We start from the raw sequence: 18,543 nt of genomic DNA on the forward strand, positions 1-18,543 counted from the left end.
GACTGCTGAGGAATTAAAATCTCACACACAACAAAGTTTAAGTCACAGGTGATACTGATCAAATTTTTGTAAGGAAAACATAAAATCTGCCCCCTAAGCTGATGTGAAAAAGCCTGAAAGTGCCATGAGACTCTTGAAGAATGCTGATTATAGCAGAGCTTATGGTTAAAGTATGCTTTATCCAATACAGTTCTTTCAAATTAAAAATCAAATAGGAAATGCATTTTAAAGATTTTTGGATTCTTTAAGTATTAAGCCTAAAAGACAAATTGACAGTTTATTTAATTTTGTCTCCTTTTGAAAATATTTCTGAGTTTGTGCCTAAGGTGTTAAATGAGAAGCCCATTCTGTATATCCAAGCAGTATGAGGTTTTGGCCACGTAAGTATAATGCACCAAAGTTATGGGATAACAAGGGAGGAGGGGGGCTGCGCCAACAAACATAATACAGCCTCCAGAAAAAGTCATCCTGACCCTTTTATTGTTGAAATTAAAAAATAAAAGATACTTAAATACAATGGTGAACATATAGGGCAAAACAGAATCATAAAATTTAATGTTGAATTAAGCAGTGAGCTGAATGTCTGGGTCTCCAAACTGGCTTTGAACCCAAAACCGCTTAAAAATGGGTATGTTCACAGTTAACGGCAATTGGCTTATAGGTGAGAGAATGGTCGAAGCTGTTCCAGTTGAACTTCCAGGGAAATTCTCTCCTCAAGAACATCCTGAAAAAGATGGAAAGACAAGTTACGTTTCAACATATAAGAAAATGAAGGCACATCTAACAGCAGCTCTGCATCAATAAAACAATTTACGTTCCTTAAGAAGATGAAGGGACAGCTGTTCCTTTTAGAAACAGTTTCTTTATAGGCGCTTACATTCAAAAACAATCTTAATTAAAATCTTTTTTTCTCATTACTTGAAATCAAGGTAATCGAATGTTTTTTCCTCCTTTATTAGAAAAGCCAGTATTTGCAGATGGTGGCTATTAATGCATGAATTTTGCACAAAGCCCACCCCTTGCAGTAACTGCAGATGAGCTGGTTAACAAAGATTATTTCCCCTGGTGATTACCTCTGGTCATAACAACCCCTGCACCTCATTTTGAGCTTCAGTTTCACAATGAATAAATGTATTTTATAATCGGAATTTCTAATGACTGTCGATTTGGGGCAGTCTTTTCAGACAGTCACCAACTTCTTATGCAGCCATATCCTTTTTTTTTCTCTATCACACTGACAGTTTTAACCAGAATGACCTCCTCCTATTTGGTACCATACTTTCTCAGAGGATAATGAGACAGTGATTTTTAAAAACAGCTTCTGTATACATGTTTCTATGGTTTTTCGTAGTTCTTCAGAAAAACATGCATTAACAAAACTTTCACCTCAAGGTATGCTACTAGCAAGCTTGTCATTTAGTTTTACATTCTTCCTTTACAATCGACCAAATTCACAAGTCATAGAACAGCTATGAATACCTTCTTTGATCAAAGAGTTATATAAGAATATCATTCCTTTAACATACATTAATCAAATGTCCAACATGTGTGAAGTTTTGAGGACAGAGACAAGATGGTTATAAATCTATCCAGGACAATCTCAGTTTATCTCTGATTTCCTGGCCTATATATTAACAAATCCTTTTCTCTTAAAAGTACTTTGGTTTGAACAATGTATTACATGGTCACTGTAAATGGGAATGATTACGACTTAGCCTCAGTGAGTTCAGGTTAGTAGGACAGAGACACAAATGTGCCACAGATATGGACAACGTGATAAATGCTAGAAAAGGAATATGAACAGAATATTACGAGACTCAACTAACTCTGTATTTATTTTACATTTCCATGGACTCCTTCCTCATCTTTATGGTTTACAACCTTGCTACTCAAAGTGAAGTCAACTGTCCAGGAGCATCTCCTTCACCTGGAAAAATTGCAGAACTCTCAGGTCCCTCTCCATACCGGACATGAATCAAAATTTTCATTTTAACATGGGACCCCTTCCTAAGTGTATACAATTAAGGTTTGAGAACCACTGGTTTATAAGATGTGAATGCCTAATAATGTTGATGAATCATACATGATTCTGCTTGTTAGTTTTTATGTATAGGGATTAAAAAAAATCATGGTTAGTAGTAAGCAAGAAAACAAACTTATCCTCTCAAGTACAGATGACAGAAGTACACACTGGCCCTGAACATCATTTCTATTTAAAGTTTGTCTTTTCTGTTTTAGAGATGATCTAAATTGCCCCCATCCCTCTTCTTTAGACCTGTCATTTTCATAGAATCTGAGTTGTTTTGATAAAAGGATAAATTTACAATACTCGAATCATTGTAGAATTAGTATGTAGACAGCCACATATATCATCCTGGAGGTAGCTGAGGTCACAACATTTCTACTCTTGGATTTCATTATGAAAGTTAATGAACATTTTCAGTTCAGTTCAGTAGCCCAGTCATGTCCGACTCTGCAACCCTATGGACTGCAGCACGCCAGGCCTCCCTGTCAATCGCCAACTACCAGAGTTTACTCAAATTCATGTCCATTGAGTCGGTGACGTCATCCAACCATCTGGCCCTCTGTTTTCCCCTTCTCCTCCTGCCTTAAATCTTTCCCAGCATCAGGGTCTTTTCAAATGAGTCAGTTCTTTGCATCAGGTGGCCAAAGTATTGGAGTTTCAGCTTCAGCATCAGTCCTTCCAATGAATATTCAGGACTGAACATTTTAGGAATATGCTTTACATACATGTAGGATAAGGCAATCATATAAGAAATTAGTACAGGAACTTCTTTTTAATATTAAAAGATTCAAAGGCATATAAAACATTTTAGATCCACACTTCTGCTACTTGGAAAAGTTTCATACTAGCATAAGAACTGCTGGATCACCTCCAAGTCTAGTTCAACACTAAGAGGCTCTGAGTCCATGGAACTTTCCAAATAAAGATTCAGAAACTACATTACCTTTAACTGTTGCTGCAATTCACTATTCAATCTGGCCAAAACTGTGTTGGTTTCCTTATTGCGTCTAATTGATGCCTGAATAGCTTTCTTATCTTTCCCAACAGACCTGAGAAGATAAAGAGAGCAAAAAACTTGACCTTCATTCTGATTATTAAATTTGCTCCCTTCTTCCCTGTGATTTATGGCTAATCCCAGAATGCTGAGGGAGCATCTTTGCCCTGCTAGCATAGCTCAACCTTGCTTGATCAGTTTTAAAGCTCAACCAAAAACTACTAAGCTTCACAGGCTTAATTACTGTAGTTATTGATTTAGTGACTTTTCTGTAGAACCACCTGAGTTTAAGTCAGCGCAGAGCAGGTATAAGCAAACTTTTTCTATAAATGGTCCGACAGCAAATATTTTAAGCTTTGCAGACCATACCATTTCTGCTGAATATTGTTTTTTTTTTTTTTTTAATCTTTTCTTTTTCTCTTTTTAAACAAAAATGTAAAAGCCCTTATAAAAACTGGCCATGGGTTGACTTTGGCCCATGAGCCCTACCTTGCCAATTCTTGATTCTAGAACAACCATAGTTAAAACATCAGTGTTACTGTGCACTATAATTTTTAAAGTCTGCTCTAGGATTTGCAACTTGAGTTGAACTTAATAATAGAAGGGGGGGAAAAGTGGGAAGGATATTCGACTTACTCATAAATGAGAAAACTCTCAAAGGGGAACGATGGAGGACCTGTGCTCAACTACAGGACCAGTCTGACCATAATTCCTTTCTGCTCAATATTTTGAATTACTGTGCATTTGGTTTCTAGTAATTACATGTGTTTAGGAACAGCTTTGATTACCGAGGAATAGAAGGTTGTGATGCAAGAACGGCAGCTAGGACACCTGTCTTCTGTGTATGTTCATCAACTTCTGGCCTTAACTCATCTTCTGATTTTAATCTCCTTCGAACAGGTTTAGGTGGTGGAGCAAGAGGTGTTGTGCCTTTGCTCTGGGAGAAAAGAATTTCATGAATAATAAGCATTTCTTGAAGACATTTGTGGTTTGTTAGCACTTTGCCAACATCATATGCTTTCTTTAAGCCTTTCATTCGCTAAAAATTATGGGTCACTTGTCCTACTTTAAAGCAATTTATATATTTGTGGCAACAGCTAACTTAAATTACAATGGGGAAGAATGTTCCTAGTGACATCACAACTGTAAATGTACCTATTGGACAAAATTTTTTACAGGGTTACATAACAAGCTGAAGGCCCGAATTCTGTGACTCAAGGCTATAATATTCAGTTTTAACATAACACACTCTATATATCTGTTCAATAACTATAAAAGGGAGTCTCCAGAAATATGCATCTAGTATCACCATAGGGTTTTCTATTCAAATATCCTAAGATATATTATCTTAATGAATACTTTATAAAGAAGTAGAAAACCAGGCAATTCTTTAAAAAATCTTTCATTAAGATATACAATAACTCTTAAAAATGAGTGACTATTTTATTGGAGATCTGTCCTCAACAGAATCAAATGTAACAGTCTGGTATTTACTGTAACCTGATTTGACCTGTTAAATAAAAACAAGAGTCAACTGCCATCCCTTTGGTTAAATGCTATTTTTAATCTATTGCCATTTACTGACAAAATAAAGTTTACTATTAAAAAAATTACAGAAGTACTAACAGTAAAAAAAAAAAAAAAGTGTCCAGAAAGTAGCATTTAAATACTTCCAGAAACACTCACTGTTTTAATGACTACTGGAGATGTCTCAATGACAACAAAAAAAGTGACCAAAATTTTTTTCTCAAAAAGTGGCCTGTTATCTGCAATGTACTTTGAAATGCAAACAACAGATAAGAAGGACTGATATATATAGAGAGATGCAGGTATAAAGCAAGTATATTAACACAAGGAAAAACGTTATATTTTTCTATTTCTTTAATTCTGTGTTTATATGAAATGAAGAACATTCACTAAACATACTGATAGTCATTTCGTTATATATGTAAGTCAAATAATTATGTTGTACATCTTAACTTATACTGTTATGTGTCAATTATATCTTAATAAAACTGGAAGAAAAATATAGTAAATATTAATGGTACAGTCAAGGTGTGGCTTTATTGTTGTACAATATAAAATTCTTTCAACTTTTCTGTATGTTTAAAATTTTTTGCAATAAATTTTTGGGAAAAAATTATTCCTAAGACAGCTAAAAAAAGGCAGAGTATAATATTAACCTTAGAGGGTTGATAATCTTTCCCTGTTATACTCAGAACTGAAATAACAGAAACTGAGTATGACAAAAACAGAAGTTCTACTTTATGTACTTGAAACAATGTAATAACCACACAAAATTTGGGAACCTCTGGCACGCATTAATACAAATGACAGGCTATCATCTCTACCTCTAGGTGGACTATGTTCTGAGACAAGCTATATGCATTACAGTTTAAGGCAGTGAAATGGGTTAGATGATCTCTAACTTTACTTGTAAGATTTTTCAAATTATATAATTTTTATATGTATAGAACAATCAATACTATAAAAGACTTTTGTATACCACATTGGCGGGAGCACTAGCAGCTGTCTTTTCTTCAATTTTACTATCTGTTTTGGCAACTCGAGAACTTGCGGGATCAGAAGCTTTTTCAACCTAGAGATGAGTATATTATTATTACAAATTATATATAAGTAACATACATATATGAATAAGTATATAAGTAACAGATCAGAGAGCAAAATGTTTAGAAAACATTCATTCTAACAGTAAGAAGCTCAGATGAAGATGAGAGGAGTTTGAGACTACCTTGTGAAATGATCATGCATCTGCCCCTTTAGGGCAGAGAGGGAAGAGAATATATCTCTGAGGGGATGGCAGACAATGTCTGGGAAGTTCTCTGGTTGGGGGAGGGTACATAAAAGTACACCCTGCACACCGCTACTCCCACCTCAGGCCTGCTCTGCCTTCCTGGAGGTACAGCCCATTTCCCTAGTAGCCCTAGGCCAGGCGCAAAGTTTGAAGAACTAGCTGGTAGAAAATTTTCCATGGATCAAATCTGTAAGAACTCTTTATGTAAATTATGCCAGTCAAAAGTCAGTTTTTTTAATCTATTAGAGAGGATCAGTATAAACTGGAATAATCAGAGCAAACTTCAGAATTCCCCTGTTCCCTCCAACTCCATATTTACACTTATGAGGACAGGGATCCCTGTCCCTCATAGAGAAGTTTTTGCTGCTAAAACCAGACAGTCCCCCAGAACACTGGCTGCAAAAATGAATTTCTGGAATCCTGTGGTAAGACTGTCTAACTGATGTAACTTACTCCCATACAATTTTCACCAAATCACACAATCAAATGGTTAGCATTAAGATGCAACCCCATAAACTGACTTATTCTCATACAAACTGAGTGTAGCTATGGCAACCACAGCTTATCATACAGAAATCTTCGAATCACACAATCAGATGCTTAGCATTAAAATGCAACTCCCAGAACAGTGTTTTAGCCAAAACCAGATGGTTCCATCTTTTCATGTGACATCTACCCTTCACCCAGATATTGATTCTTACTAAGCATTTTATGCAACCAGCAGGTGGTTTGAGGCCAGTAAGAAATTGAGAAGCATTGATCTAGGGAATATAAACCCTCTAAAAGCAGCAATAGCAGATATTTTACTCACTGATGTCCCTTCTATTATCTGCTCTTTTAGGGGTTCCTCTGTTTAAAGACTGGCTTATGAGCACAATATTGGAAGATTCCCAGCAGAAAATTAGAGAAGCCCTTGAAAACTGACCGGCAAGACCTCTGGATGTTTCTCGGCTTCATCATCTTGTTCTTCATTTACATTTGATGCAGCAAACACTTCAAATTGGCTGAAATCTGCAAAATTTGGTTGCTCTGGTATCTGCTGAGGTGAGGTACTAGTGTGAGTTATTAGGCCATCGGCATCCACTGGGCGATGCACAACGGGACCAGGAGCCTACAAGAGGGTTTAGGATACAGGAAGGAGCAAATCATTTTACTGATCTAGTGTCACAGAGGAGCCTTCTTTTTCTTTGAAAATTTATTATAAGGATGCTCTGATTTATTAGCTGAAAATTCAGGAAGGTGAGCTACAGTAACATTTAGCTCTAAAAAACCTTGAGTGAAATGCCAAGACACTAAAAAATTAAGATAACAAATCTCCAAATAAAAAGATACTTTAACAAAATTCTTATTGCCAAGAATGTGCATCAAAGGAGAGAAGTTCAGGCCTTAATCTCTAATTCTCCCCTTGCATCTATTTCTTTCTTAATTAGGTTGCTGCATAATTGTTCATTATTTTAAAAAGCTGTTTTTAAAAATGTTTCATTATGTTTCTAAAAAGACTGTTATCTTTAAAGTGTGAAAACCAGTGCTCTAGCTGTTCTCTAGCACTCCAGTGCACTCTCCTTCAATTTGTCCACTCTTTACAAGATGAATTCTTCTAAAGTCTCCATTTGAAAACTAAATTTATTGAGTATCTGCTTTTGACCAAACAAATAACGTCCATCCTTAACAAAGCTGATAATCTAGTGCAGGATACGAGAAAAGTAAACAAGGGATTAAAATACAGTGTGAGGTGTTTTGTGACAAAGGAAGTACAGGAAGCTAAAGGAATAAATCTGAAGTCTCTCTCCTGCTTACCCTTAAAAAATTCTCCATATCCTACAAGAAAAACTCCACCGTCTCAGTATGATATAAGAGATGCTCTGTCATTTCCTCACCTCTTCAATTTTATTTCCCATCACTCTAGTTGTACTGAACTCAATAGCTCTTCCGTGAAGAATATGCCAGGCTTACCTTACCCTCTTGTGCCACTCCTTCTGGTTGTAATGCCTTTTCCTCAATAAATAGTATTTTATCTTTCAAGTCCCTGCTTAAGTCTAACTTCCTTCATTTTACTTGACATTTTCAGTGTGATCCCTGATGTTACTAGCTAGGACATCTATGCTAAAACATTTTATAAGTATGTCTACTATAGCATTTTTATTATAACTGTTTACAGGTCTGTTTTTCCCACTAGACTGGTTCTTGAGTGAAGAGATAATTCACTGGGTTTTACACCTTAATGCAGTAAAAGTATTTTTGTTGGCCCTTTAGATAAAATAAATACTGGAATATTCAAATTTCAGTATCTTTGACAATTAGGAAACCATCTTTTTAACTACAAATAGCCAATTTCATTATAAGACTCCAACTCAGAAAAATCAACCTAATTCATTCATGTAAAAATGTAGCTAAGTCAGTCACATAAAACTTAGCTACAAACTAGAATCTATTTTGGAACATAATAGTTTTATGCAGATGAAACAACTATGACCTGTTAGTTGTGCAACACTTTATTCACTGATGCAGGAAGATACAGGGAGGTTACCCTGAGTCACTACTAGGTCCAGGACATACTGACACTTCCTATCCCTCAATCCACTGATCCTTCTTCTAAACCCTCCTTTGCCAAGACACTATCATTTGATTCACTTCTAAGTTTCTTTCAAAACACAACCCAAATCATTATTGGAATTCTTATCATCTAAGAAAAGACCTAGCTTCTCTGAATTAAATATGCATTAAGAATGAGTTAGGCAATTACCGATTTTCAAAATAATTCTAGAATAGAATCAAAGACCTAACAGATAAACTGACCAAGGGGACTATAATAACCGATGCTTACTAATGAAGACCTAGAATTACCTGTGAGGGCTGTGGTCTTGGAGGCACTGCAGGAGGTTGGGCAACAACTCCAGCCTGTTGCTGTCCTGTGTGAATACACAAGTCCTCTTTTTGTAAATATATATAATTACTTTGCTAGTAGAGCAGATAGGCTGAATGAATGTGATCAAATGATAAAGATTTCAAATGCCAATGTATCGTACTGGAAGCCAAGTCCATCTCGCCAGCTGTCTGGATATGGTTGAGTCTCACAGCCTCTTCTCAGACCTCTCTTCTCTTGCTCTGCTGCGCACAGCACTCGTCTTGCTCCTCCCTGTTCCTGTAACACTGTATGTCTGGTTTTCTTCCCACCTTTCTGACTACTTTTAGCTATCAAATATGAAGACTTCCAAATTTCCTCTTTCCATTTAGTATTTTAGTTTATTATTTCTAGTAAATGTTCTCAAATAATATATCAATCTTGCTTAGCCCACAGGTCCAGCGACCTGTCGATTTTTCTCTTCTTTCTCATCATTCCAAATACATAATATCAAAAACAGAACACCATCACCCTCTATCCTAACTTTTCTATTTTGACCAACAGTAAGACCAGTCATATAAAAATTGAACCCTCTGAGTACGTTATGACTCCTCTCTCTCCTCTATCATGTAATGTAAGACCTTTTAGCTTTTCCTCCTTAATATCTCCATAGAAAATTTTTCTTTTAAAATCTCTTGTGGCATCTCTCAGGTTCCCATCTTTATCATTTGAACTCACGTTTTAGATAGTCATTAAGGAAAATAAATTCCCTTTCATCTGATACTTTTTCAATTTAAAATTTTTCTTCAGATAAATATCAAAAAATAAGAGAAAACAAAATACTGTGTATCTGTAATCAACTAAATATATTTAACAATTTAACGTATTTAATTTGTATCACAGTTCTCTAACCCCTACCTGTTGTGACGGAAAAGGTCCGATTCATATCTAAAGATGATGATCTAGAATGAGAGGGCTGAGGCCTTGGAGGTGGAGGTGGTGGTGCAGTGTTTTCAGGCGATGTTCCTGAATGAGACCTGCAAAATTGGCCCCGTTACAATTGGTCACGTTATTGATATTGCAGCTTTTCTTTTTAAGCAATCAAACTTAGCTAAGCAGCAAAGGATCTTATTGGTGTGACATTTCTCCAGAGGGTACACAAGTATTACAATGAATAGAGTATTATTTACGATGTGCATTCAACAAGCAGTTACTTAATACAGCAAATAATCTTCTTTATAATTATACATTTAACAAAATTTTAAAGAACTTTAAAAAAGTTATTAACATGAATTCAAGGTAGACTACTAACCGAGCGTAATGTTTTCATATTCAGTTAAAGGCGATATTAGTCTGAAAAGCTGTTTTCAAAGAAGAGAAACTGTACTTTCAGATATGGTTAGCTTTCAACTTATTTAAATTTGGTCAGCTGAAGTACACTTTGGCTCAACTATGTGAGATGCCATCTCATCTTAAAATCACTCGTTTTAGAGGTGATTATACTCATGTTCACTCACCCTGGAGATCTGCTTATTAGCACCAAAGTCATCTATATTCTGAAGAATTTCATGGACTAAGATAATCTAATCCTCTTTAGGAATAAAGAGCAGACTAAAATCCCAAATGAGAACTCTAAGACATATGAAGAAGCAGCCTTCTGACTGTGTGAGCTCTTGGAGAGTCTACGTTACCGGTCTCTCCATACATCCTCCAGGTGTGTGGCAAAACACTCTTATGATGTATGAAAAGCAGCGGAAAAAGATGCTTCTGTCCTGTGCAGTTTTGAGAGGATGGTGAAGCCCTGGGAGACAGACCCCTTGCCACCTCACCCTGTCCCGTATCATTTTTGTCTGTGCCTGAAATGTTAACATGTGATACAGGTCTTCAGGATGGGTAGGTAGCCCAACACTGGGCTGCGTGTCCGGATGACATTTAAAAACACCAAATTCTTTTGGTAGTTGTCCCATAAGGCTCTAAAAGGAAATCTGCACATTTCATACTTAAAGAGACTCTCACTGCTCAGCTACAAAAAAGGACTGTATTAAACCAACTGCCAAGAAGTTATCAGTTTATTTTAAACCTTCCACAGAACACCAAGAAGACAACGATTCCTTTTGCTTTTCTTTTCTTTGGAAAGTGTAAAAATCATTTCCCTTTTACATCAATCAATAGGTAACCTGACAGCCTACAGAGATGTGAAGAACTGAGAAAAATAATTTATGCATGCATACATGCTGAGTCACTTAGACTCTGTGCGACCCTATGGACTACAGCCCACCAGGCTCCACTGTCCACGGGATTCCTCAGGCAAGAATACTGGATGGGTTGCCTTTTTCTTCTCCAAAAATAATTTATACTTGGTTTCAAATAATTTTCAATATTAAAATGTAACAAAATACTTTAATTATGCTTTTTTAATTAACAGAAACACTAACCTTTGACGAGTTACGTTGTTTCCAATCTGTTCTGGATCCGAAGTAAAAGAGTCTGAACTACTGTACCCATCTGCTGATAAATGGGATATATCCTATTTAATAATAATCATTTCTTTACTTTTTATTCTATATGCCCTAAAAAGGTAACTGAATTATTGTTTCAAACCAGGGATATTAAAAGATTGGCCAACAGGTTAATGTTTCAGTATTGTGTTACTAACCATAAAAGATTAGATATAAATCAAATAAATGGTAAATAAAATAAATAAATCAAATAAATACTTATACAACAGAATACTATGCACAGAGAGCAATTACAATCTAAAAAAGTTACTGTTTGATAATAGAGAAATATTCAAAATTAGTTACATGGAAGCAGGGCGGGAAACAGTACATATATCACAACTTCATTTCATATAAAAATATAACATGCACAAAGTAAAGATTAAGGTTGACAATGGATGTTAATTATGGTCATTTGTGGAACAGTGAGATTATAACTTGTATTTTCTTATTTTTATTAATTTCTACAAGTGTGAATAGTTTTTATAATAAAAAAATTCATTTTAAAGGATAAATTAGAAGCATTTTAAGTTAAAAAGTGAACTTAATTGTTTATGCAAATTTTAAAAAAGTTGATAAAGGAATAAACTGTGCTTAGACAATGATAAAACTTGTGAAATTAGCCAGAGGGTACCAATTTTTCACCTGAGGACATATTTTTAATTTCCTCAAAATCTTATAAAGGAGCAGAGAATCCCAGCATCAGACTAACAGCTATGAAGCAATAAAGAAGTTTTAAAACAGGAACTCTAGGGATAATCTGAAGAAATACTATGAAATACCTTTCAAGAGTTATAAATTGAAGGGACTGGTTATTTAGTTTTGTTTCATTTCAAAGTGTATCCCGCTTCTTTTTCCTGTCAAATCACTGAGAAGTTTAATAACTGGTACAGGAAGGATGCTAAAATTAACACATTCCCATTTGGACGTTGTTAACAGGCATCTCAGACCGAACACGTCCAAAACTGAATTCCTACCCTTTCTCCCACCAATCTTCTACTATAATAGAGTTCTTCAATTTACAGTGGCTCTGGCTAACATCCCTTGAATCACCCTGATTCCCTTGGCCCCACCCCTAATCCTGTGTATCACAAAGGTAAGCAAATCCTGTGGTCTTTTCCCACAAAATCTAGCCAGAATCTGACCACTTCTAACACTTCTACTGCTACCACCCTAGGCCAAGACATCATCTTCTCTTGCCTGTATTATTATAACCGTTTCCTAAAACCGTCTTTCCCTGTTTGAATTCTTGCCTTCTATTACCAATATAGCAGCCAGAATGATCTTGTTAAAAAAGGAAGGTCAGGTTACATCACTTTTCCATTCAGAAACCTTCTAAATGGAGTTTCATCTTTCTCGGTAGAAGTCAGTCTTACACTGCTCCCCGGTTACTATTCTCCCACATGGTAGTTCTAGTTCAGGTGTTTGCTGGCTGTTTCCAGTAGATATAAAGAAGGCATCCTCCCTAAACCAGGGCTCCATATTGGCTATTCCTTTGGCCTAAAACATCCTTCCTTAAGATACTCACACAGTTAAATTCATATCCTTCAAGTTTTAACTCAAATGCCACTTTTTGGTAAGGCTTTCTTTGATCACCTTACTTAAACTGTCACTCCCTCTCCCCTTTCACAACTTAATTTTTATCCAGGGTGTTAACTATATCCTAAGATACAGTTATTTTTATTTCCTTTTTCTCTTGTCTCCCCTATAAAATGCAAACTTCATAAGGGCAAAGAAATTTTTGTTTTGTTTACTGAATACTCAGTGTCTAGAACAGAGCCTGACACATATTAATAGTATTCCATTAACAATGACTGAATGAACATGTACACAATTTCCTGTGAGAGGAAGAAAGGAGTGAGAAAGAGCTAGCTGAGAGGGATGGCCAACAGGAGGCCTGCCTTGAAGCAGGTGCAGTGACAACAGGCATCCATTTATTAATACAGAGGGTTGCTGCTCCTGCTGCTAAGTCGCTTCAGTCGTGTCCGACTCTGTGCGACTCCAGAGACGGCAGCCCACCAGGCTCCCCTGTCCCTGGGATTCTCCAGGCAAGAACACTGGAGTGGGTTGCCATTTCCTTCTCCAATGCATGAAGGTGAAAAGTGAAAGTGAAGTCACTCAGTCGTGTCCAACTCTTAGCGACCCCATGGACTGCAGCCCACCAGGCTCCTCCGTCCATGGGATTTTCCAGGCAAGAGTACTGGAGTGGGGTGCCACTGCCTTCTCTGAATACAGAGGGTAGGGCTCTTTAAAAGGATTGACTATTCTCTGCATTATCCAGTGAAGATAATACTAAATGGTTATATACTAAAATTCTTCAGATTCTAAATGCAGACTAAGGATAAGAGACAAGATGGCAGAGGAGCAGGTGGAAGTGGAGTACACCTCTCTTCACAGATGCATCGGGAACACATCTTCAGATGCAGAAGACCTTGCAGAGCACCAGCCCAGAGCTAGCAGGAGTCCCTGACCACCGGAGAGGAACATACAGATCCACACAAAACTGGGCAGGACAAAGAAGGGAAGGGAGAAAGAGGAGCAGAGTCAGCACAGCTGAACCTGTCCCCAGCAGGTGGGGAAGTGGAAGAAGGGGTGATATCCCTATACCAGGGCAGTCGGCTGGGACAAAGGGGAAGCATCTGAGACTGTTGGAGAGTGAAGGCGCTGATCTGTGACAGTCTGAATGGAGTGAGAACCACACAGACAACCTGTGCTGTGGCCCTACATAGCCCAGGCAGGGACACAGCCCACCAGAACGCAGAGCAGCTGGGAGCTGGAGCGTAACCGCAATCCCAGGGCAAGGACTGCTGTTGATTTTGGGGAAACAGCCGAGAGGGACGGGAGGGAGGAGACTGCTGTAGGGAGTGCCTCTGGAATAAAGTCAGGCAGTCATGGAAGCAGGGTGCTACTGCTGAGTCACATACAAGGAGTGGCGCCATCACTTCTCCCCCTACATGCTGGCATGCGCAGCTGAGTAACAGAGGAATATCCCAGAGAAGGCGGCCATCTGAGTGCCTGACATGCCAAGCAACAGAGAAGGACCCTCATCAGACCCTCTGAACGCCAGCTGCCAGAAGCTAGAAAGAGATTCTAACAGCACCACATCTCCTGTGCCCATGGCTGCCAGCCTCCCGGCATACCTGGCGCCATCAAAGTCCCTGCGACCTAAGCACCCCACCTGCACACCTGGTCCTCCCTGGGGCAGACCCAAGTCCTAGAGGCAGCCTCAGGAACTAATTCCTGTAAATGACCCACAAGCAGAGGTGGGGGTAAAACCACAACTGAGTTCCAGGGGCAGAGTGGACAAGGAAGAGGGTTGAAAACCTTTTCACCAGCTATACTAGCTAGAGATTATATCCACATGATCAACTAGGCAGACTCTGTGTCTATGGAATGCATAGAAGGGCGAGTATATCCACAAAACAAAATGCCCTAGCTCTGACAGCTGTGGACGCTGGAGGCAAGAACCTACAAGAGGAGAATTAGATTAGAGTCTGTGCTGTCCCCACAGCTGGTCTAGAGACCAGCTCCCCCGAGACTGGAGGGCTTCCTAGCAAGGCGGAAGTGGGCTGTGAATCACAGGAAGGGAAAGGATGCTGCCAGCTGAGACCTGAGAAAAACATTTATTATTATTCTTATATTTTGATTTGTTCTGTAGTTGATTCTGGTTTTCTTTCCTCTGATGCTGTGGTTGTTGACTTCATTATTATTGTATCTATTTAACCTTTCGAGAATTGTTTAAAACACATTTTATTTCCTTCATATACATCTATCTCTACATTGGCTTTTTGCAGATCTGTGGGGCTTTTTCTTTGTTGTTTCGTTTCCTTATTTATTCTATATAAATTCTATTTATATAGAGTAAGATTTATATATTATATATCATATATATAATATATACACTACTGTATACAATATATTCTTTTTATATATATATAGAATATATATACATATATAGAGAATATACAATAAGATTATTATATATAAATCTTTTTATATACTTTACTTTTCTATTTTTTTCTTTCTTCTTTTCACCGTGTTAGTTTGTTTGCTTTATTCCTCAGCTGGCTCTCTTCTTTGGTCTTGTTTTCTGTTTAGTTAGTGTTGTTTTTAATTTGTCGATATCACTTATAGTTTCCTTTGCTCACAGGGTCACTCTCTTGTACTTTGTTTTCTCTGGACTATTTTGGTTTTGTGTGTGTGTGTGTTCCTTTGTTTCTGTTATTATTTGTCTGATTTTGAATTCACCATTTGTCTGGGGTTCTTTTTTGTGTGTGTTTGTTTTAATCCCTTTATTGCCATAACAAACAGCTTGTGGGATCCTGGTTCCTTGATGAGAGATTGGGCCTGAGCCTCCGGGTTGGAAGCACTGAGTCCAGGACACTAGTTGGCCAGAGAATTCCTGATCCCAGGGAGTCTTAATTAGTGAGAACTCCCACAAAGGCCTCTTCCTGTATCCAAGACCTGGCACCACTTAACTGCTGGCAGCACCCAGCAAAGAGCACCTTACCCAAACAAGAAGCAAGACCTCAAGAGGAGACAGGCTTCCCAGAGACACCCCAAAACACACCACTCACACAGCCTTGCTCATTAGAGAGGGGGAAAAACTCACCTCCTCCTACCAGAAGGCAGGCACAAGTCCCTCCCAACATGAAGCCTACACAAACCACTGGACCAACCTCACTCACTGATGGCCAAGACCAAAATCAAGAGAGGATACGTCAAACACAGTAAGTTAGATAACATGAAAAAACAGAAATATTGTGCAAACGAATGAACAAGGTAAAAACCCACAACATCAAATAAACAAAGAGGAAATAGTGATGATAGTAAAGATGATCCACAATCTCGAAAACAGAACGGAGAAAATGCATGTCATTTAACACATTTAACAATGACCCAGAAGAAACAAAGAATAAACAGAGACAAACACAATTACCGAAATTAAAAATAATCTACAGGGAATCAACAGCAGAACAACTGAGGCCCAAGAATGAACTGAAAGACAGAATAAGTGGAAATAACTGCTGAAGAGTAGAATAATCACAGAAGAATGAGAAGAACTGGGGATAGTCTCAGAGACTGCGGGGATAATATTAAACTATCCATTCCAGTATTCTGGCCTGAAGAATTCCATGGACTGTGTTGTAAAATATTAAACACACCAACATTCAAATTAAGAGGTCCCAGAAGCAGAAGAGAAAAAGAAAGGGTCTGAGAAAATTTTTTAAGAGATTATAGTTGAAAACTTGCCTAACGTGTGAAAGGAAATAGCCAATCAAGTCCAAGAAGCACAAGAGAGTTACATAAAGGATAAATCCAAGGAGAAAAATGCTGAGACACATATTAATCAAACTGACAAAAATTAAACACAAAGAAAAAATATTAAAAGCAGTAAGTGAAAAGCAACAAGTAACATACAAGGGAAACTCCACACAGTTAACAGCTGTCTTTCAACAGAAACTCTGCAGGCCAGGGGCAATGGCAGGATATATTTAAAGTAACAAAAGGGAAAAATCTACAACCAAGACTACACTACCCAGCAACAATCTGATTCAATATTGACAGAGAAATCAAAAGCTTTACAGATAAAAGTTAAGAGAATTTAGCACCACCAAAGCAGCTTTACAACAAATGCTAAAGGGACTTCCATAGGAGAAGGAAAAGACTTACAAAAACAATTAAGAAAATGCCAATAGGAATATATGTATCAACAATTACTTTAAATGTAAGCGGATTAAAAATAATAATAATAAATAAATAAATAAATGTAAATGGATTAAATGCTCCAACCAAAAGACAGACTGGCTGAATGGATACAAAAACAAGACCCGTATATAAGCTGTCTACAAGAGACCCACTTCAGACCTAGAGATATATATGGACTGAAAGTGAGAGAATGGAAAAAGATATACCATGCAAACGGAAACTGAAAGCTGGAGTAACTATTCTTATATCAGACAAAATAGACCTTAATATAAAGGATATTACAAAAAATAACAGAAGGACACTACACAATGATCAAGGGATCAATCCAAGGAGACACAACAACTGTAAATATTTACACACCCAAAATAGGAGCATCTCAACAAGGCAAACACTAACAGTCATAAAAGGGGAAACTGACAGTAAAACAACTAGTAAGGGACTTTAACCCCCCACTTACACCAATGGACAGGTCATCAAAACAAAAAATAAGGAAACATGAGCCTTCAATGACACATTAGACCAGATGATCTAACTGATATTTTTAAGACATTCCATCCAAATGCAGAAGAATAAACTTTCTTCTCAAGGTCTGCACAAGGAACATTCTCCAGGGTAGATCACATCTTGGGTCACAAATCAAGCCTTGGTAAAATTTAAGAGAACTGAAATTATATCAAGCATCTTTTCTGACCACAGTGCTATGAGACTTGATTTTCAACTGCGGGGAAAAAAAGCTGTAAAAAACACAAACACATGGGGAATATGTTTAAAACATATTAAATAATACGTTTTAAAATAAGCAACAGGTTACTGAAGAAATAAAAAGGGAAATAGAAACATATACCTAGAAAAACAAACAATAATGAAAACATGATGACTCAACACCTATGTGATGCTGCAAAAGCAGTTCTAAGAGGGAAGTTTATAGCAACAGAGTCCTACCTCAAGGAAAAAGAAAAACACTGAATAGACAATCTAACCTTACACTTAAAGCAATTGGAAAAATAAGGGAAAAAAATCTCAAAGTTAACAGAAGGAAAGAAATAATAAAGATCAGAGCAGAAATAAGTAAAAAATAAAAGAAAGAATAGCAAAAATCAGTAAAACTAAAAGCTGGTTCTTCGACAAGATGAACAAAATTGACAAATCATTAGCCAGACTCATCAAGAAAAAATGGAGAAGACTCAAGTCAACAAAATTAGAAATGAAAAAGAAGAGGTTACAACAGACAACGCAGAAATACAAAGGATCATAAGAGACCATTACGAACAACAATATGCCAATAAAATGGACAATCTGAAAAAAATGAACAGGTACTTAGGAAAGTTCAACCTTCCAAGACTGAACCAGGAAGAAATAAAAATTTTGAACAAGCCAATCACAAGCACTGAAATCGAAACTGTGATCAAAAATCTCCCAAAAAACAAGTCAGATGGCTTCACAGGTGAATTCTATCAAATGTTTTGAGAAGCACTATCCTTCTCAAAGTCTTCCAAAAATTGCAGAGGACAGAACACTTCTAAACTCATTCTATGAGGCTACCATCATCCTGACACCAAAACCAGACAAGGAAATCACAAAAAAAGAAAATTACAGTCTATGTCACTGATGAACGTAAGTTGCAAAAATCTTCAACAAAATTCTAGCAAACACAATCCA

The 18,543-nt window shown here is 37.2% G+C and overlaps 1 protein-coding gene across 9 annotated transcripts in view; it reads right to left on the bottom strand.

Moving 5' to 3' along the window:
* Positions 1-463: 463 nt before the first annotated feature.
* Positions 464-18,543, bottom strand: part of REPS1 (RALBP1 associated Eps domain containing 1) — an 89,294-nt gene continuing 71,214 nt past the window's right edge. For 4 of the 9 annotated variants that reach the window (XM_027972498.2, XM_012182987.4, XM_060419290.1 and 1 more), the window contains 8 exons: positions 11,113-11,182; positions 9,596-9,714; positions 8,680-8,744; positions 6,761-6,946; positions 5,527-5,619; positions 3,809-3,957; positions 2,970-3,075; positions 464-724 (listed from right to left, as the gene is read on the bottom strand). In XM_027972498.2, coding sequence (XP_027828299.1) covers positions 656-724; positions 2,970-3,075; positions 3,809-3,957; positions 5,527-5,619; positions 6,761-6,946; positions 8,680-8,744; positions 9,596-9,714; positions 11,113-11,182 — 857 coding nt within the window. In that variant the 3' untranslated portion in view covers positions 464-655. Of the gene's footprint in view, positions 725-2,969; positions 3,076-3,808; positions 3,958-5,526; positions 5,620-6,760; positions 6,947-8,679; positions 8,745-9,595; positions 9,715-11,112; positions 11,186-18,543 lie in introns of all 9 variants that reach the window. The other 5 variants (XM_012182986.4, XM_004011379.5, XM_042253532.1 and 2 more) reach the window with 2 other exon arrangements.

This window comes from Ovis aries, chromosome 8 (assembly GCF_016772045.2).
Source record: "Ovis aries strain OAR_USU_Benz2616 breed Rambouillet chromosome 8, ARS-UI_Ramb_v3.0, whole genome shotgun sequence".
Taxonomy (NCBI): domain Eukaryota; kingdom Metazoa; phylum Chordata; class Mammalia; order Artiodactyla; family Bovidae; genus Ovis; species Ovis aries.